Here is a 22,093-nt window from a genome sequence, read left to right as displayed (position 1 = left end):
AGCAGCTCTAGAAGATGGACCTGTCTAGAACTTGTAAGCAGCGAACTCTATTTGATGGCTTCATACCTGTTCGTTTTCTCTAATCATCAAGCACTTGGGTTGCCAGTTCTGAGTATTCGTCACTTAAGAAATTTTTATGAACCTGAAAGGGAAGAAAGGGAGCATGGAGGAAAAGATCTGAGTGGAGAAAGGGGAACACAGAAGAAGAGACATAAAAGAAGGAAGGGAGAGGCCTGTATTTGAGTGAAGATGCCTCTTTCCTGCAGTTACAGAACGTGTGCTGCACAACAGTGGCCACACATCTTCCTTGAGCCAGCACAGGCTGGACCTGTCTCAGCAGGATTCTGACCCGCTCAGGTGTTACTGAAAAGCAGTGTCTGGGCCAAAGTTTCTCTCCAGCAGAGAGCCATTATTCAAATGCAAATTTTAAGAGGAAAATCCTTTGAGGGGAGAAACGGATTTAAAGAAGTGAAAGAACTGAATGAAAAGCATTGGGGAGCATAAGGCACAGGGGAATGCCAGTGGGATTATGTGATTGAGTTCAGCTTCTTTTCTCTGCTTGACTAAAGTGTGCAAGCTCCCATGGAGGGGATATGGACCCTTTATGTTTTCACAGGGGGCTTGTTAACCTCAGAAGCCAGCCAGTCCATTCACAAAGCTGCAGCTTCTACTTTGAACCAGTGGGGACCATGGCAGATGCAGGCTCTCCACTAATCTCTGACCTTCTTGAAGCTGATAGTCCTGAAATCTAATTTGTTTCCCAGAACAGAGGCCAGTAAGCAAGTGAGAAAAATCTTCAGTGTATATCAGAGGTCTTTGATCCGCCCCAGAAGCTCCATGTGTTTTACATTCACATAATCTTGGCATCCTTGTTCTACAGGGACAATTGTGAGATCTTTTGTGAGTTGAAGATATTGTACGCTCAAATTATATAGAGAGGTAAAAGTAAACTCCTGTTATCAGAGTGTATAGGTGTGTCAGGGACAGATGGGATGGCAATATTTATTATTTAACAAGACTGCATCCTGTTTTATTTATCATCTCACTTATTTCTTACAGTGTTCCCAGAAAGTACATATTATTACCTTTTAAATGAGCAAAATAGATGTAATCTATTTTGAGAGATGAGGAAAGCTGTTTCCTGTTGTAGGATATTCAATCTCACTGTGAACCCTGAGACTGTGTAATTTACTGAAAAAACCTGTCTAGGTGTGTTGTGGTAAATATTATTTGAAGGTTTCTATTCCACCTTAGATCATTTAGTTCCCAAATAAAAGAGGCAAGCCCTTTATGTTTATAACAAGCCTTAATACTAAAACACTAGAGCTGGGCAGATATTAACACTCTAAGCTATTTTGTCTACTCTCCTGTTAGTAATCCTGAGATACCACTTGCCATATTCTACCTGGGACATTTCTACTATAACTGGCTGGCCCTCATGGCCATGCACATAGGATCCACCTACCCTGTGAAGCCTTTTTCCTCCTCCCTCCTCATCTTCTTTCCTTATGGTATCTGCCTCAGTCCCCAAGCCCAGGAACTGAAGCCCTGCCTACTTCTCTTCTGCCCATCTTTGTAAATAGGTAACTTGGGGGGCAAGATTTATACAACAAACGTTGCTATATGTAAGGATTTGCTCATCTTGGAGCAACCAGGTCTTGGGGTATAGAATTTGACATTTGAATACAAGTAATATCAGATCAACCCACTACACAGTTGTAGTAGTAGTGTGGTTCAGCTCTTAGCACACACATTTAATCCCTCTGGCTGGAATACAGGCACACCCTAGGCACAGGTCTTCAATCCCAAACAATGAAGATAAAGTTAGCTTGTAAAAGGAGTCTCCCATGTTTGAAAGTGATGTCTAAGTGGCAGACAAAGTGCCAAAGCACAGAAAGATTTGACAGAGTAGGATATGTCCAACTTTCATGAGAAGAAAGAGAGGAAAGGGAAGATACTTAAGAGAGCAGTGCAGAGAGAAAGGAGGCAGCTTTACTAGGAGAGTTTTACAGAGATAGGTTTCAGAGAGAACAAGATAGACACAGGTGAGGACAGAATAGGCCAGAGAATGAGAAGGAACCAGAAGATTAGAACAGATTGCCAGTTAGTTTGAAGCCAATCAGAGCAAAAAGTCAGAGACCAAGAGAGAAGCCAGATTGAATCAGGAGTTTGAGCCAAAGTGGCTGAGTTGAACCAGCCAGCCAGAGTTTAGAAAGAACTAGAAAAGGTGAGCTTACTCAGCAATAAGTCTTAGAGGCTGAAAACATTCTTAGCCTAGATAAGATTATACAGAGTCTAGAGCTTCCAGGACTAGGCCTAGGTTAACAGACAGGCAGTAAGCCTCAGAGATGACAATTATGTCAGGCAAATAAAAGATGGTTTTACAGTTTCCACTTCTCAAACTGCATGCGGCAGAATGGGGTGTTGAAAGCCATATGCCCTGGCTCCAAAGTCAGGTCCTCAGTGTTTTCCCAGAGCTCAGTATCTTCACAGAGGGGAACATTGTGCTATAGAAGGTTGCTCTTAGGAGGCTCATCTTTCCTTTCCTCTTTCAGGTGTCTAACAGGAAACAGCAACAGAAGCTTCCTGCTTACCCTGAGACCGTTTTTAAAGCGGGCCATTCTGGTTATCAGTTATGTAAGTATATAATATGTATTTCAAATGTAGCTAGTAAAGGTTGTTTTCATTTCGGGAGTGTTTCAACTCAGAGATATGCTCTAGATTATTTAATAAACTCACTGCCATTATCATCTCGTAACGAAGGTTTGCAGGTGGTAAATGTTACTGTTGAACAGAGGTACATATGAAAGCACACATGGGAACCCAGTGGCATAGTGTGAACGACACAGGGGTTAGAGTCCTTCCAGAGAGTTTCCAAAGTGACCTGGCTGTATTAGTTATCTACTGCTACACACAGCATACAGTCTGGTGGTACCCAGAGGCATAGATACAGCACCTACTGCTTGTCCAGGCAGTTTTTGTTTGAAAGCTCAGCTGGATGGTTTCCTGTATTGTGGTTTGGGGTCAGGCCTATACAGGCAGGGTTATCCATCATCTGTAAGGTAGAGGACAGTTGACTCCACTTTTCATAGATGATCAGAATGCTTGAACAAAAATGGAAGAGGTATGAGTGGACATTTCACCAGGTCTTCTCATTCCTCCAAGGTGACTGTCATTTTGTATTTCCGCCTGTGGATAATGGGAGGAACTATGCCCCTCTTCTCAGAGCAGGACAACCCAGCTTCATTCTCGCCGTACATCCTTACCAGGTCAGTGCATGCACCTTCTGTAAACTTTATTTGGTACTTAGTGTTGTTGGATATTTTTATTACCATGAATCATTTGTACAAAATAACAGGTCTCATGCATTGCAAATGCATTTGTGTACATATCTTTTGGGTGGCTTTTAAAACAAGCATTACAGAGCACAGCACAGAGATGTGTGCAGAGATTGGTTAGACAGCATAACCTAAAACCAAGGAAGGCTCAGAACAACTAGCAGAAAGGAGTGGTATTTGCAAAGAGTGGTAACTGTGCCTTTTACATCCTCAGAAGTTCTGGAGATGTGGAATTAGGAAGTGATGTTGATGAATGATCCTGGTACATTGAGTCTGCTGTTGTGCACTGCTTTAAGATATGATCACGTTTACAAATTTAAATAGCTTCAGATTATAGTCTCTGTGGTGTTTTAAACATGAAGATATCATGTTTTATTATTTCCATAGACATATATGCTATAAATATCTTATGATGTTATATCATTAAAATGATAATTTTATGGAAGTAACCTTTACTATTTAGGTGAATATATTTTTGTAATGTAATATAAAACATGGCAGACCTTTTGTTTCCAGATAGGGTCTCACTTGAACTTAAGATCTCCTGCCTCAGCCTCCCAGATGCTAGGATGAGAGACAAGTGCCACCACCCTCAGCTTATGACAAATCTTAAAACTGAACTTGATGAGTAGATGATTTATGGTTGGGCTTATTGGTATTCCTTAAAGATTATAGAATTTTGACCCCAGTCTTATGTCAGGCATCAGTCTTTATATGCCCAGTCAGTTTAGTGTACATGTTTTAATATACGTCATTACTTGTTTTTGCCTGTATGGTGTTTCTTATGTTTTGTGAGATTTTCTTTTTCTTTTTAAATATTTATCTGTATATTTTATCTTTTGATACTGATGGTCAGGTTGGTGCAAGCCAGCCTTCCCTTGAACCACACAGTCTGCTCTGCTCTCTTTTCTCATGTAAACCTTTATTTTAGCATTCAAAAACAGTATCTTCCCAATCTGACATATTTTTATAATAAATATTCTGTTGAAATTGCTTTCATTTTTGACACCTGTTTGTTATGGACATGATCTTTAGTACCATTTCCTAAATGGTTAGTTTAGCTCTTAAGTAATATAAAAACTTGGTGATGTTGTTAGTTCATACATTTCAAAGTGTTGTTCAGTCTTAAGCTTGACATCTCAAATTCTGCTCCCTGTTACTGTTGCCTGTCCTTTTTAGACCTCCGTCACTAACATTCAGGCTCCAGGCTCTTTGTCTAGGTATTTTTATGTGGCAGTTCATGGATGAAGGGTTCTGGTCCAACAGCTACCTTTTATCTTTAAAAGGAAACAGGACATCAGATCTTGTCTCTGTTTGGTGAGCCCTCTCTCTTACTTAGGGTTACTATTGCTATGAGGAGACACCATGACCACAGCAACTCTTATAAAGGAAAGTATTTAGTTAGGGCTTCCTTATATGTTCAGAGGTTTAGTCCCATTGTGATCATGGTAGGTAGCATGATGGCAAGCAGGCAGACATGGTGCTGGGAAGGCAGCTGAGAGTTCTACAACTCTGCATGATGGGCATGCAGCTAGAAGAGAGATTGAGCCACTGGGTCTGGCCTGAGCTTCTGAGATCTCAAAGCCTACTCCTAGTGACACATTTCCTCCAACAAAGGTACATCTAATTCAACAAGGCCATACCTCCTAATAGTGCCAGTCCTTGGTGACCAAGCTTTCAAATCTATGAGTCTGTGAGAGCCATTCTTATTCAAAGCACCATACCCACCAAACCCACCATGCCCACCACACCACTACACCCACCACACTCACAACTTGGAGGTGATGTCCTTTAATTGTGGGGTGATTTCAGCTCTAGGGTGATGTCATTTGTCCTTGTGATTTCCAACTGAGTTGTTTGTATATGAACTGAAGCAGCTATTCTTAGCTTCATTGTTACATGTGGTCTACTCCATGAACTTAGCAGCACCTGAGCTAGGGTGGAGAGATAAAACAAATGCTTCAGGGACATGGAAAGAGAATATGCTGCTTTCAACTCTCTAGCTGATTATTTCATTCATGTCCTGTGCTACCAGCAAACCCCAGTGTCTGGCTCAGGATCCTAGTGTCTGGATTCTACACTTGATCTCTGATCATGGCCTTCCTAACTACTATACCTTCCTAGTCACCAAAAGGGTAAGGCTGCCTTTTGCTTCTGGTTGTTGCCTAATGGCAACAATTTCTGGTGGAATTCCTGGCAAATGAGCAAATATTTTCCATGTCTTGCCGGTTACTCCCAAGGTACAAGTAGATTTCTGTGAGGTCTGGTAGGCATTTCCATCTAATTCAGCTAGTCCAGTCTAAACAAAGTGATGGAATAGAGTATCTCAGCTACTTACCTTCACTTCCACCTTTAGAGTCTTGAAACAGGGCTTACTCAGTAGCCTAGGCTATACTCAAACCCATAACAATCCCCCTGCCTCGGTTTCCCGTGTATTTAGATTATAAGCTTGTATTACTATGCCTGGTTATATTCTTCATTTTAAATAATATATTTCTGTTCTTGAGTTTCAGACTTCAAAATCCCCCACATTAGTTTTTTTTTTTTTCCCATGATATTGAGACCAGAAATCCTGATGGAAACAGCTTAAGGGAGGAAAGGTTTATTTTGGTTTATGCTTTCAGAGGATGGCTTGGTCAGGTAACTGAATCCACAGCTCTGGGAGCAAATGGTAGCTAACTGTTCTAGGGAGCAGAGAAAGAGGCCAGAAGCCAGGCTGAGCTGTGAGGTGCAAAGGCTCACCCCCAGCAACCACCTCTTACTGGTCCCACAACTTCTCAAATCAGCACTAGTGGCTGGGGACCAGTGAGCCCATGGGCAACATTTCAAGTTCAAACCATGACACAGCCCTTATGAGCTCACTTGACCTCACCCTCCTGGTACGTTTGTCTCCAGTGGTTGCAGTTTCCTGGCCTGGGGCAGCCCATAGCCACTTCCTGTACTGGATTGGTAAACTTTGTAGGACTTTCACAGTCATCTTTTCTGCCATCTCATTTTTTAAAACATATAAAGGTTACTCTCCCATCAGATGACACTTTTCAGTTTCTCCTCATTTAGTAGTGGCTGTACTTACTGTTTGTATGCTGTCTTTGAAAGTCCTTGCGGCTCTTTAGATGTGTTTCCCATGTGTTCAGCTGTTTCCTGTTTAACTGAACTAAGACATAAAGTCACCGTGGTATGTTTGATCATGAGAAGTCTGGGAAGAAACATATCTACAGTATAACAGCGTGGCAGGAGAGTCCAGGGTGCTGTTGGCTGTGACACAGGCCCTGGCTCACTATAGTACATGTCATTGCTACTGACTGTGCTACAATTCTCGCCTTAGAACCTAATACAGGGAGACCTGATAGGTGTGATTTCCTTCACCTCAGGTAGTATTCTAGTGTGCTTCTCCACTGTTGTGATAAAACACCATGACCAAAAGCAGCCTCAGGAGGAATGATTTATTTCATCTTAGAGTTTACAGTCCATCAATGAGGGAAGCCTAGGCAGGAACTCAAGGCAGTAGCTTGAAGTAGATACCAAGGAGAAATGCTTCCGACTGGCTTGCCTCCCCTGGCTTGCTCAGCCTACTGTCTTATATAGTCTAGGCTTACTTTTCTAAAGATGGTACTGCCCACTACAGGGTGAGATCCCCTATATCAATTAGTAATCAAGAAAATGCCCCACAGATATGCTCCTATATCATTTCAATGGAGAATTCCTCAATCGTTCATTTGCTCAATCTTGGATGAGACCATCTATCTCCATTATAGCCTCATGGTCTGCCCCTTGTTTTACAACTTGCCTCTGTGTGTCTCCTCACAGTTACCACCAGACTGTGGTGCTCCACGCTGTGCCCAGTTGTTCCTGGTATTTGGGAGGTTGATGGTTTTCTGATACTTAGCTTCCTGTTCATTGCTGCGGTCCTGGCATTCTTCTTGCCGCCTTCCCCTTCCTGTAACCCCACCGTTCCCTGGCCTGAGTGTCTTTAGCTCCTGAAATCCACCTCCTTGGTGCCTCAGTTGTGTTCATGCTTTCCAGCTCTGCACTGTCCTCTCCTCCATTTTGTGACCACTGTAAAGCCTCTTAATCCCAATGACTGTAAAGCCTCCTAATCCCAATGACTGCCCATTGCCTTTAGAGACACTTGTTGTGCACTGTTTGCTGGTGTCCCTTTACTCTACAGATAGGAATTTTTTGTTTTTTGTTTGTTAAGACACGTTTTCGCTATGTACTCTTGGCTGGTCCAGACCTTTCTCTGTAGACCAGTCTGACTTTGGACTTGATCCGTCTGCCTCTGCCCCTGCTTCCAAGTACTGGGACTAAAGACTTGTACCCTCATGTCCTGTTGTAAAATGGAGATTTCTTAAGGTTTGAGATCCTGTGTTAAAGTCCTTGTACTGACTCACATGAGAGCATACAGAAAGCCCATCACTGTGCAAAGGCAACACCATCCTAGGTTTTCCTCTTGGAGACACAAAAAAGTCACAGGTGTTTCTCCTGGAACTAGAAACTCCAGCTTTCCCGAGTGGGCCTTGTTCTCATGGGCATCTCCCATCAAGAAGAGGTAATCAAGAAAATCCTTGACTCCTGTGCCAACTATGTAAGCAGACATAAATCTTTTTTTTTTGCTAATATCTTCACAGATACTATTCATAAAAGGCATTTGTTCCTAAACTTTACCAAAATCTTGGGGCAAAAGAACAGGTCTGTGTTGTTACAGGTTCATGACACAAGTAACCTAGGTTATGATCCTACATGGATTCTTGCAGCTGCTCTTCCCTGGAGAACTTTCATTGGCTTTATTCTTTCTTTTTTTCTTGCTTGATTGATTGATTGCTTTCTCTCTCTCTCTCTCTCTCTCTCTCTCTCTCTCTCTCTCCCTCTCCCTCTCTCTCTCTCTCTCTCTCTCTCTCTCTCTCCTTCCTTCCTTCCTTCCTTTCTTTCTTTCTTTTTTCTTTTTTTCCTGAGTGCTAGATTAAAGGCTCCAAGCCCTGGCCATTCCATGGACTTTTAAATCTATGTACCTACCTACTGACTCTTGCCTCAGTTCTTTGCTTATCTCTACCTTCCCCCACTTCTGTTTATTTTCCTAATATATTCCTGATAGTCCCAAGATGTACAGGCAATATAATTATCTCTGATTCCATCTGCATATCACAAGGTAGGACTAGGCTATGGATCCTGCTGCCTTCACAGCTCTGGGCTGTGAATGGCTTGCATTTTATAGTTGTGCCAGCTGGAACAGCTGATTCGGCGAAGAAGAGGAAGCTGGTGGGGCTCACACCTCTCACAATAAAGCTTTCAAGTTCATATCACAAAAGTGGGTGGAAATAAAATGAGATGCTCCCTTGTAACAAGATAGTTTATGACTTGTTTTCAACATTCAAGGATGCACAGTGCTGTGTTGTTGCTGCTCACCCACATCTAGTCTCTCTCTTTGTCCCTGACCTAATGATGTGCTGTTTTGAAAGTTGTCATGGATAGAATATCAACACAGTCATCATCATTTCTATCTAAAGAAAAAAACCACTACAACATGTTCATGACACTTGCCACCCCAGAGTTGGTGATTCTGTAACACTGTCAAGTGTTCAGTCTACCGACTGCTCCTGTTTCAGCTTTCAGAGACCATCACCTCTGCCCACACCAGAAGCCATTTGCCCCAACAACTGCTGGAAGGCTGGAAGTAGTGCAGTGTTTTCAGTGAGCTTTGGAGAGCTACCTGTCAGAAATGCCTGATGGAGCCCAAGGTGGTGTCTGCTTATAAGATGATGATTGATAGCACAGTTAAAAGACTTGTTTTATTCAGTTTCAGGTCTAGGTTTTGTAGAAACAACTCTTCCACTATATTTTACTGTTAGTGAATGTTTTCAGTAGCATGAACCATGAGAACAGAACCCTTAAGCCTGTCGCTATCTTCACAGACCTCATCCATTCTGTTAACCCACAGCATCAGCTGTTGAGTCTAAGTACCAGCTATCCCCCTGCCCCTTCGATTTAAATTTGATATTAAAATACTGTCCTTCAACCACATAACCCATGCCTGTCTTCTTACCAGTAATGCAATGTAAACACCTTTATGGAGAGTCGGGCCAGAGCTTATCACCTTCAGCATCTAGATGCACACAGAATGAGTTAATACTGGCTGGATTCAAGAGAAAGCTTCCTGCCGATTGAGAAGGACAGTGTAGGAAGTGATGTCTTCGGGCTGTTCTTGGTCCTGGAGATGATACTGAGTAGACTGTCTTCATAGCCCTGTCATTCCTAGGGCAGAAGAGCCTGGAGATGTCTACTGAAGCAAGAGTGGAATGGTTTGGGAACTGGGAGGTTGACTGGGAGGTAAGTAAGCAGCTACTGTAGAGGAGCAGAAAAGACCATCAAAACCCACAGTCTTAGTCCCTAAACCTGGTGGGTCCAAGTAGAGTCCACAGGGCCAAATGTCCAATGGTTAGGTGATGTTAACATCAAATTTCAACAGAGCTCATAGCAGTAATATCCTTAAGAGTCAAGACAGAGACAGTCCAGATGTCCACTTACGGCAAATTGCATCAGTTGGAGGGAGGTTGTTTAGCAGTGAGAATGGATGAAGTTCCATAGGTGAAGAGGATGAGAATTCCAGCAACACATTCTTTACGAAACACAAACAAGAACTACTGCTTGTGTACAGTTTTGTTCCTGTGCCCCAGTCAAGGAAGTGTGTTGCGTTCATCCTTCTCCTTAGCCAGTAGGTTCACTCAAAGTCTCACATACGTCCATGTGTACTTCTGCCTTTAAAACACTCTGTTTTTTCCTCACAAAAATGGTTTCCAGGGTCACACAGTTTCATTTGGGGCTGTTTGGTAGGGCTGTATCCCAAGAAGCTCATCCTTTCTGTGTATTTCTGTAATGGTATTTTTTTGTCATTCTGTTTTTTGAGACAGGGCCTCTCACTCTAGCCCTGGCTGGTCTGATGCTCACAGCGGGCTGGGTCCACTTATATCGTAATCAGTAGACAAGACCGTCCCGCAGGTTATGCTCACAGACCAGCCTGATCTGGGCAGCTCCTCAGTTGCGGCTTCTCCTTTTCAGATAACTGTAGAATTAGACTATCCATGACAATAGCACAGGCTGTAAACTTGCTGTGATCCTTCTGCCTCAGCCTCCCAAGTTCTGGGGTTATAAGCAAGAGCTGCCATATCTAGTTATAAATCTCCTTCAGTCATTTCCAGGTTTTCAATAAAAATGAATCACTAAATCGTTTACATTGAATTTCCAAATCTCTGTGTTGTACATTCTGTTTTGTTGGCAAGATGTTTTATTGTTTCCCCTCCTGTTAACAGGATTTGTAGAAAGGTGGTAAATAATTCATTTTGTTTTTGCTCTTACTTTAAAAAAGAAAAAGGAAGGAAACCGGCAGGGCAGAAATATTGCACAGGCTATCTTATTTCTGAACTTTTTGCAGTTTGAATGTAATTCATAGAGAAGGAGTTAAAAAGAAACCCTGTAATTGTTGATCACAGTTAGCTCAAGTAGCCCTCCCTAAAAGATAATTGGGTTTTGGAGTGATTCCAAATGGCCTCTTTGTTGCTTATATTTGCAGAGCATTTTTCCACTGCTATGTCCATATCTCAGAAACCACTTAAAGAGTTTGCTAGCTAGCTGCGTGATCAGACATACAAACTAGAGAGCAGTGACTGTGTTTGGTCTGTGATTTACTCTGTTTTCATTGAAATTGTAACTTAAAAAAAACCCATGCATCTTAATTTTCTGTTAGTTGGTACAACATTGCAGTTCCAGAAAACAAGCAGGGAAGGGAAACTTGGAGGGCAGAGCAGAGCAAGGGGCTGCACACAACCCTGCATGAGAGCAGAGAGTCCATGGCCAGAGGTAGCTATAGAAGTAAGATGTTAGAGCAGACTTGTCGCTCTCTTCTATTCAAGGTTTTATCACGAAAGAGTAGAGAAGGTGGCATATGCAGACCCACACCCTCATTTGGTTTCAGCACTCACAATCCTCAGCCATCTGTTTCATTCATACGCCTCCTCTCCTTTTCCCCTCTATGCCTGGTCAGTTATTTTGAAGCAAATCGTAAATCACAGTGTTGATATTAAGTTGATTTCACATGGTGGTTTTACATCATGAGTGTCTGTATCCAGCTCTCTTATCCATTCATATTACATTTTTCCAACTATGTAATTGTTGTTTAGTTTAATAGTGGTTTCCTCGAATTAGCCTCTTTCTTGTTACTTTTCCATGCGCTGTGATAAAATTCCCTAACAAAAACAACTTAAGGGGGAGTTTATTTTATCTCAGAGCTTCTGGGGACAGCTCATTACACTGAGGGAGAAATGACAGCAGGAGCTAAAGGCAGCTGATCAGACTCGAGGCAGAGAGCTGAACATTACTGCTCAGCTAAAATTCTCCTTTTTATTTAGTCCAGGACTGAGGCTCAGGAAATGCTGACACCTGCTATTAGGTTGGGTCTTCCCACTTTGGTTAACCTCATTAGGATAATCTCATAAGGTACACCAAAGGGCTAACATAATCTAAATAATTCCTCACAGATATGCCTAGAGGCCTGTCTCCTAGGTGATTTTTAGGTCCTGTCAAATTGACAATCAGCATAACCATCCCAGTATCTAAATAGAGTACACCCTGTGCTATGTCTCTTAGGCCATTCTTAACTTAATATCCTACATTACCACGTGCTTGTTTAAGAACCTAGCTCATTGGTTCAATGATTTCTCCCACATCCTGGACATTGTGTTCCTGGTCATGGAACATATTCTGCTTGGTTCTTGGATATATTCTGTAGTAGCAGTTGGCTTTAGAACTGGTTCAAATTCAAGGACAAAACAATTTCATCATAGTGTGTATGTCTAACAAGCATATTAAGTTTTCTGTCTCTTTTTATGACATTGAAATAAATTAATGAGCTCTGTGTACCTGATTTGTTCTCAGTAGGACTCTAGCCTAGCCTCTGACTCATGGCTATCTCCCCACCCCAGCCTCTGCTGGGTCATTTATTTCAAGAAGAAAATATTTTAAGTAATTTTAAGAGGGGTGTGAATGACAACTGCCTTGTCTATGAAGTGTGTGGCTCAGCATCCACCAGTCAAGCCGTGCAGAGATTTTCCACCGAACTGAAGGGAGGGGCATCTCCTATGTGTGAAAAGCAGCCCACAGTAATGCCATTGGTTTGCTGTGAGGTGGCAGGTGACAGCACATAAATCCAAGACCAGAAAGGAGTTGGTCCTTATTTACTAATTATTCATTAGCATTTTATTAAGAATTTTAAGCAATGAGAGTGGTGGAAAACACCATTGAGGCAATCCCACTCCTACCTGTTTCTGTGTTGGAGTCTGAGAGTCAGCAGAGTAGTCTTCCTCACTGACATGGTGATTCCTCACTGCAAAGTTGGAGGGAGAGGAGGTGATGGAAGAGATCAGCTTGGATTGTCTAAAGCCTGGAGTAACTCAACCTCATAATGATGGGTTTCAGGCTAAATTAATACTCAGCCATGGGACTTGTGTTAGCTATTTCTCCTCTTACTGTAAGGAAAGTACTGAACAAGAAAAACTTAGGAAACAAGTAGGGTTTATTTTGGTTCACACTGCGGGTATACTCTAGCATGTTGGGAAAGAATGGTAGCAGGATCATTAGGCAGCTGATAAATACGTTACCACAATCAGGAATCAAAGAGAGCTATGGCTGGTCAGGCTAGTTCCCCAGCCCAGAGAATGGTGCTTCCTAAATTCAAGATGCGTTTTATCATCTCATTTCAGTCCCTCTGTTATGTTCTCGCAGACACATCCACAAACATGACTCCCAGGTGATTCTAAATTCTGTCAAGATGATCATCTGATTAACTGTCACAAAAGGTTACACAGAAATTCTGTTCTGGCCCCTGTGCCAATGTAAGAATCCTCCTGTGGGGATGGCTTCTCTTTAGACCCTGTATTCTTAGCACTCTTCTCACTTTTCCTGTCCTTTCACACTATATAATTTACATTATTGTATTATATAGTCCTTGGAGATAAGGTGTAACCTGTTTCTATTTAATTGAATATGGAACGTTATAAATGTAACTAGGTTGTCCATCACTTCAAGTGGTAAAAACAGATTTTACTCAGTAACCATTGACAATAAGAGTAGATTCTCAGTCCATTGGATTTGTATGAATATGTTGGCTTTATCTGTTTGCTGGCAGTTAATTAGGAACCTGTACCGTATAGCACTTGAGACCAATGCCTTAGCCTTCGTCATCCGCTGAAGTTAAAGCCCTTAGGTCTTGAAGAATGGTAATTCTGGGCTTGTTTGTTTAACATAGACATGTGTGCACATGTGTATATGTGTCACATATATGCCTATGAGAGTATGGGAATGCATGTGTTTTTAGAGGCCAGAAGTCAACCTCTACCTCAGAAACATTGTCCACCTCCATTGAGATGGGGTGTCTCACAGGCCTGGAAGTCACTAAGTAGATTTTGCTGGCTGCCATAGAGCTCTGTGATTGTCCTGTTTCCTCCTCACCAGCTGATATCACAGGAGCCTATCACCATGCCTGGCTTTGAAAAGTAGATTCTGCAGTTCAGATTCAGTCACTGTGCTTATGTGTTGAGAATTATGCCTGCTAAGCCAAAGGCTTACACAGTCACAATCCTAAACCCTCTTTTATACACATTCTAGGAGGGATGCCTAGAGAGGCCTATTAGGTGTTGACTGGAGAAAAGAAGAAATTCTCTTCTTAACTGTGTGGTTACTTGGGCAAGCATTTTAATGCAGGTTAGGAAGGGCAGAACATCTTGGGATGTGGCTTTGTAAAGCTTGTAGCAGTTTCTTACCTCCTAATGTAGAGAGTTGGATGGATATGTTCCATACTGAGAGCCCTGAAGTTCTCAAGGACCTTGAATATTACTTAATGAATAAGCAGGCTTTAGTGAATTTAGGTAAACTCACTTTCCTCTAATCCCAAAGAAGATGTTTGAGTGGAATGCCATCTACTTCACCTTAAAGCCCTGTCCTAGGCAGGAAGTGAGGATGAGAACCCACCCACTACCTTCTTCCCATGATGTCCTCTACCCTTACAACTGTATATAAGAGATTTGATCTCTCTACCACGCATATTTTACTTTCTGAAATAGTTAAGTCTGGATCAATGTGCTATCAAAATGATGAGATGTTTTAAAATGTATTACAGATTATAGACAAATAGCAAGATGAGACAACAGTCTAAGTGACAGGGTCTCCTACAAAGCAAGAGTGTGTTTACCATTTACTGTTGTCAGGAATTCACTGCATTTACCCTGGGTTCTGTATGTACTTGTGTGATAATTTTAGATGTCTTCCATAGGAACTATGTCTTATTTGCTTTCTGTTAAAGTCAGCACTCAACATGGTGCTTAGAAGCTGTGAGGTAAGTTCCTAGGAGATCAGTTTAATGGATGTTTGACATCTTTCCCTGTCTTTCTCTACCAGAAACACCAATAGGTCAGATAGAACTGTGGTAAGCAAGTGTTTATAAAATGTGGGAAATTGTATTTCAAAACTGTTCTCTTTGTAGGTTCCTTACCTATTCCTACCTCCTGGCCTTCAATGTATGGCTTCTGCTGGCACCCATCACCCTGTGCTATGACTGGCAAGTGGGCAGTATCCCTCTGGTGGAGACCATATGGGATGTGAGAAACCTTGCTACCATCCTTCTGGCAGTGGTGATGGCCTTACTGAGCCTGCACTGTGTGGCAGCCTTCAAGGTAATCTCTAAGAATGAATAGATCCTCATATTTAAAGACATGCTGTATCTGTTATTGATGCTCCTTTTCTTAATGAGGGTTCTTGGTCAAAATCATGTGAACTTTACTCAGAAAACCTTGCAAATTAAGTTCTTCTAATAGGTAATATACTTTTAAATCTTTAGCAGGGCTAATAGACCATGCCCACCTTAATTTTGCGTTGTCTTTATTTAAAAGATTTACTTTTATGTGTCTCCATGTGGCTGTGCCATGAGTGTATAGGTGCCTGTGGTGACCAGAAAAAGGTGACAGATCCCATGGAGCTAGGTTACAGGTATTTATGAACTGGCCAACTGGGTGACGAGAACCTAACTCTACTCTGGAAGGTTAGCCACTGAGCCAGCTCTCCAGCGTTGTATAGTTTTTTGATAATGTCTAGATACTTTGTAAAAATAAAAGTTTCCTCCTGGTATGCTTGGCTAATATTTAAAGAATGTATTTGATATGATGTCATAAATTTTAATAAATAATAGTTATAAGTGTTTAAGATATGATTGAGACTTCATGTCCACTTAATTATATCAGATGGCTTCTTCAGTCAGAAAAATATAAAATTGAACAAAATTATTAAACTAAATCATTTGAAAAAGTGATCAAAGGTAGAAGAAGCTAGAAAATGTTGATTGAGAAATTGCCACCACACTGATGAACCAACTGTCACCTGGGGTGTCCTCACCTTCCCACCACAATTTTCCTGGTTGGAAGTAGTTGATCAGATGTTGGAGTAAAGTGAAAGCAGCTGCAATTTTTGTTTGTTCAGTGTTTTGAGATGGACTAATGTAGCTGTCCTTGAACTCCATTTGTATCTGAAGGATGACCTTGAGCTTCTGATCTTTCTGCTTCCATATCCTAAATTCTGGGATTACAGGCAAATGTGGTCATGCCTAGTTAGTAACTAGAATTTAAGGGGGAGATTTTATAAGTGACAAAGCTGGAGAGAGCTGCCTGAGGGCCTCTCCATGAGTTCATAGTGACTGCTAAGCCATTATATATGTGCATGAAAGTCTTTGGAATGTGAGACTCATTGGGGAAAATCTGAATGAACTCTTCTCTTCCCATGCAAACAGGTTCAGCAGTGGAGGGCCGACATTCAGTAGTGAGAGTTAGCTTTGATAATTTTTGTTCAAATCATTGACTGCCACACAACCAGACAGGCACAGCAGAGATACTAAGAAATCCACACAGAAACCAAAAGCAAAACAAAGAAACAATAACAACAATTTTAAAGTTCTGACCAAAAATCTTAGCACTCTCAAAAAATTCAGGGCTGGGAAATAACTCAGTTGTTACAGTGTCTTCCAAGAATGTATGAAGACCCAAACTTGGTTTCTGTGTGATAGATATGTCTATCTCAGTCTCCTGATGGTTTCCTAAAGACCAGAACAAATCACAGGCTCAAGTTCTGAGACCTGGAAAACAAGCCTAGTCCTCAGGTCTATAGGGAGGTAACATAATCTACAGCACTGGAGCAGTGGGGTAGCTGCAATGTAGGCTCACTGGAGGCCTGCTACAAGAAGGTAGCCACTGCACTTCCTCACCTGAAGATGTGGCTTCATTCATTCCTGGGACTTCCTTTAGTATTGGCTCTTTGCCTTACTTTCTTCTTGGTAGCCCACATCACAATCCTCTTTCTCTACTCCCCAAGTAGAAGGCACCTGGTGTACAGAGATCCCAGCTAACACTGCTAAGTAAGACCCCCACATTCTCAACAGTGAAGCAAGGCCAGAGTAAGAGCCACTGTTGGAAAGTGGTTATCTGCAGATGGACAGCCCAGCCTCGTTGAGAATAGGATTAAGAGCAGCCAAGTGGACACCTCACCCCACAGACAGACAGACCAAGGAAGGAACACCTTGCTGTTGCTTTTTCCTGTTTTAAGATATTGAAGTTTTGCTGCCCATATGATCTGTCTCAGCTTTATCTTAGAAGCATAAATTAGCCAACCCTGTGGTACAAAATTGTTCTGTCACAGACCTATGCAGTTGAACCTGACGTAAGTCCAGATTGCTGGAAATTAGTTTGCACTTTGTTCATTCTTGAGGCACATTGATTTCTGTGTTCCAACATGTCCTTACCTGATGGAATACACCTCGTGCTTTAATTCAGTGAGTAGTAAAATCGGAATGAGCTGGAGGACAGAGCCTGCAGTTAGCAGCGAGTGATCTCTGTCCATGCTGCTTTCTCCTTCATTGACTGACTTGTTCCCATTCTCTGCACACAGCACTTTCCCACACATTTCTTCAGTTCATGGACGTTCTCCTCACGGGATATTAGGGACCCAGTCTTTCTAGCCCACCACCACCCTCTGGGTGGTGTTTTGGGGCCCATGGTAGTTGAGACTCCAAACTGTGCCACCAAGGTCCCACGTTTGAGGTCAGCTCCATAGTGGGCTCAGCCAGGTCAGCTTTCCAGCCCCATCTGTGCCAGCTCCTCCTCTGCTACCTTGTTACCTGTGGCCACACGTGAGCCACAGTTTTCTACCTTAGCAGCTGTCTGCCATGGTCAGTACTTGCCCTTGATCAGAACTAGAATTTCATGTATAATCTTTTCCTGAAATGAATTTGAAAGTGAATGTAGTACAGTGTGAGGAGAGACTTGTTAGAGGAGAGCTACCCCAAGTCCTAGGGGAGGAGGGAGGCCAGGGTTTATGATCAGCTCTGCTGCGGGTCACCTGTGTCTGTTCCCTTTCAACACCCTATCTGCATGTCACTGTGAGGCCAGACCAGAACACGCCATGCCTTCTGACATAGTACAGTAGTCCTCACAGGGGAACACTGAGAACATACTGTTGGCAGCGTCTAGTCATTGTCATAGTCTTCATCCTGAAATTGTCACAGCTCAACCCCTGAAGTATAAAAGGGATCCTGTGTACTGATAGCAGAGTTAAGACAAAGCCACTGACTGCTTCTTTTGTCTCTGTATCTAACGGTCAGAATGTATATAAAGTTATTGTTATTTATGAGCATCAACCTCTCCCTCACTCTTCCCCAGGTGTCTTCATCCCAGTGACAGAAAACATTTTTAAGTTCTTTGGGCCTATAGTCTAGATATACAGTCCATCGTGACCTAGCTATGGTAGTGAGGGTGAGGCTACCTCCTCACATCTGGACAGGTCAGAAAGCAGGAATGGGTCAGGAAGATTAGTCAAGGCCCTCCACTGGGAAACCACTTCCTCCAGCTAGACTCTACTTCCCAGAAGAGTACTACCAGCTGGGCTCAAACATTTGAACATGCTTGTGACATTCCCCATTCAAATTGTATAACAAACACCACCACAGAAATGTACAGAGTCTGTGTGTTCGGATGCCACAGAAGGGCAGAGCTGAACTCACTAGTTTAACTATCTGTGAGAAGGTGCAGTAAAGAAAATGCCATTGTGACTGCTCCATGGTTGGTTAAAGGAAAGGGGTGTGTGTGTGTGTGTGTGTGTGTGTGTGTGTGTGTAAGATAGAAAATATCCAGAGGCATCTGGAAGAGTCTAGAGCAGGGAGAAAAGAGGGGGAGGAATATCAACATAGTATGAGTAGGGAGATAGCCAGAGAGAAGTGGACAGAGAGAACACAGTGAGAATGGTGAGTAGAGCCAGAGACAGAGGGTATAAAGAGAGCAGCGTAGGCTCTGAGATGAGACAGGCAAGGATGCTGTTGTGGACTTTGGAAAGGAGTGTATCAGGTGGAACCTTGGGGTTGTTTTGATTTGCATGATTTCCCTGATGACTAAGAATGTTGAATATTTCTCTAGGTGCTTCTCAGCCATTCGATATTCCTCAGTTTTCATTCTTTGTTTAGCTCTGTAGTCCGTTTTTTAATAGGGTTATTTGATTTTCTGGAGTCTAACTTCATGAGTTCTTTGTATATATTGGATATTAGCCCTCTGTCAGATGTAGGATTGATAAAGATCTTTTCTCAATCTGTTGGTTGCCGTTTTGTCCTAATGACAGTGTCCTTTGCCCTATAGAAGCTTTGCAGTTTTATGAGGTCCCATTTGTTGATTCTTGATCTTAGAGCATAAGCTGTTGGTGTTCTGTTCAGGAAATTTTCCCCAGTGCCCATGTGTTCAAGGCTCTTCCCCACTTTCTCTTCTGTTAATATCAGTGTATCTGGTTTTATGTGGAGATCATTGATCCATTTGGACAAAACTTTGTACACAGTGATAAGAATGGATCGATTTTCATTCTTCTACATGCTGACCACCAGTTGAACCAGCACCATTTGTTGAAAATGCTGTCTTTTTTTTCCCACTAGATGGTTTTGGCTTCTTTGTCAAAGATCAAATGACCATAGGTGTGTGGGTTCATTTCTGGGTCTTCAATTCTATTCCTGTCTCTGTACAAATACCATGGAGTTTTTATCACTATTGCTCTGTAATATAGCTTGAGGTCAGGGATGGTGATTCCCCCAGAAGTTCTTTCATTGTTGAGAATAGTTTTCACTATCCTGGGTTTTTGTTTTTTTTTTTTTTTGTTTTTTTGTTTTTTTGTTATTCCAAGTGAATTTGCAGATTGTTCTTTCTAACTCTATGAAGAATTGAGTTGGAATTTTGATAAGGATTGCATTGAATCTGTAGATTGCTTTTGTCAAAATGGCCATTTTTACTATATTAATCCTGGCAATCCATGAGCATGGGAAATCTTTCCATCTTCTGAGATCTTCAATTTCTTTCTTCAGAGACTTGGAGTTCTTGTCATACAGATCTTTCACTTGCTTGGTTAAAGTCACACCAAGGTATTTTATGTTATTTGTGACTATTGTGAAGGGTGTCATTTCCCTAATTTCTTTTTCAGCCTATTTATCCTTTGAGTAGAGGAAGGCTACTGATTTGTTTGAGTTAATTTTATACCCCGACACTTTGCTAGTTGTTTATTAGGTTTAGGAGTTCTGGGGTGGAATTTTTGGAGTCACTTAAGTATATTATCATATCACCTGTAAATAGTGATATTTTGACTTTTTCCTTTCCAATTTGTATCCCTTTGACCTCCTTTTGTTGTATAATTGCTCTGACTAGGAATGGCAGCCTTGTTCTAGTCCCTGATTTTAGTGTGATTGCTTCAAGTTTCTCTCCATTTAGTTTGATGTTGGCTACTGGTTTGCTGTATATGGCTTTTACTATGTTTAGGTATGGGCCTTGAATTCCTCATCTTTCAACGACTTTTACCATGAAGGTGTGTTGAATTTTTCAAATGCATTCTCAGCATCTAATGAGATGATCATGTGTTTTTTTTCTTTGAGTTTGTTTATACAGTGGATTCCATTGATGGATTTGTGTATGTTGAACCATCCCTGCATCCCTGGGATGAATGATCGTTTTGATGTGTTCTTGGATTCAGTTTGCAAGAATTTTATTGAGTATTTTTGCATCCATATTCCTAAGTGAAGTTGATCTGAAGTTCTCTTTCTTTGTTGGGTCTTTGTGTGGTTTAGGTATAAGCGTAATTGTGGCTTCATAGAATGATTTGGTAGTGTTCCTTCTGTTTCTATTTTGTAGAATAGTTTGAAGAGTATTGATAATAGGTCTTTGAAGGTCTGCTAGAATTCTGCACTAAACCCATCTGATCCTGGGCTTTTTTGGTTGGGAGATTTTCCACCTCACACCAGTCAGAATGTCTAAGACCAAAAACTCAGGTGGCAGCAAATGCTGTCCTTTTGGTAAATAGGAACTGACTTCACAAGTTTCTGAAGAAGGCTGGCTTTTATCTAACCACCAGAAATCCTCCTGTGGTCAAGTTTGATCTCATTTATAGATGTATATACAGCCTGAGAGACCTAGCATTAACCAGCTCTCCCTGGTAGTTGTAGCTGAATGTTAATGAAGAGCTGGAAGAGAGAGGCTAGCATCAGTAAGTGTGCACAGGCGGGCACTGGGCTCACCAATCACATTCATGGTCTTTAAACTGGAAAGATGTGATTTTAAAAGTACTTGAAAATTTATCAAAAGTTGATTTTCTTAAAAAGCAATTCACTTTAAGGGCACTGAGACTGAGTTCAGGGCCTCCCTTATACAGATATTCATCCCCAGTCCTCTTGATGTTATTGCTACTGAGTCTCTTCTATTACTCTGTGGTGAACACTGGAGCAGGAAGCATGAGAAATGCATCTTTTTATTCAGTGACTATTTGAAGACCAGAGACCAATAGCCAGCCCTTCCTACAGCTTCTCAGTGTTGGGGGTGACAGCTACATCACCTGTGAAGCTTTTCCCCACTCCTTCCTCTGCAAGTCAAAACTACAAATAATATTTCCAGTGTCCTGTATGATGTGCTCTGCTTGTTTCTACAGCTCTCTGCTCTGCTTTTGATTGGGCCCACAGGAGGTTTTCCACATCATTAAATAATTTTCTTTATTCTTTGCCTTCATGGGGCAATCACATTGGCACAAATCACAGTTTAATAAGCAAACAACTTACCTACTGCTCTGTTGTTTATGTCTCAGTTGGAAGACTCACCAAATATCTTAATAGAAGAATTAGAATGTTGTGAATTACTAGCAGAAGTGTTCATGCATCACTAACAGCTTTATTTATTTTCCTTGATTTGTAAGCTTGATTGTCAGTGAAATTTAATGTCCACAGTGAATGCTTTGATTTAGTTTTGAAAGGTAATCATCACTTGTATACGCATGTATATGTGTGTGTATGTTGCAGGTGTGTACACACACAGGGGACAGATTGATAATGAGTATTTTCCTCAGTCACCCCCTCTACCTTATACATTTTTATTTTTATTTTTTTGAGGCAAAGCTCACTGAACCTGGAGTTCATTGGTTGGATTATATGACTGGTCAGCAAGCTCCAAGCTGCTCCTCTCTACTCACCAGCCTCAGGGTTACAAGCACTCATTGCTGTATCCAGCTTTAGACATCGGTGTGGGAGATCAAACCCAAATCCTCATGCAAACACAGGAAGCACAGTAAGGACTACATGATCTCCCTAGTCCCATAATCTTCTTTTTAACACCTGATATTCCTCTGAATTTAGTGAATCATCATTCTGTAGAACTAACCTGTTA

General features: G+C 41.7%; 1 protein-coding gene across 6 annotated transcripts in view; it reads left to right on the top strand.

Moving 5' to 3' along the window:
• Positions 1–22,093, top strand: part of Tmtc1 (transmembrane O-mannosyltransferase targeting cadherins 1) — a 215,059-nt gene that overhangs the window by 99,481 nt on the left and 93,485 nt on the right. For all 6 annotated transcript variants that reach the window (XM_039108900.2, XM_039108899.2, XM_063286870.1 and 3 more), the window contains 3 exons: positions 2,556–2,637; positions 3,166–3,269; positions 14,866–15,055. In XM_039108900.2, the coding sequence (XP_038964828.1) occupies positions 2,556–2,637; positions 3,166–3,269; positions 14,866–15,055 (376 nt within the window). The remainder of the gene's footprint in view (positions 1–2,555; positions 2,638–3,165; positions 3,270–14,865; positions 15,056–22,093) is intronic.

This window comes from Rattus norvegicus, chromosome 4, assembly GCF_036323735.1.
Source record: "Rattus norvegicus strain BN/NHsdMcwi chromosome 4, GRCr8, whole genome shotgun sequence".
NCBI lineage: Eukaryota > Metazoa > Chordata > Mammalia > Rodentia > Muridae > Rattus > Rattus norvegicus.
Note: the sequence above shows the minus strand (reverse complement) of the source record. Positions and strands in the feature narration are given on the sequence as shown.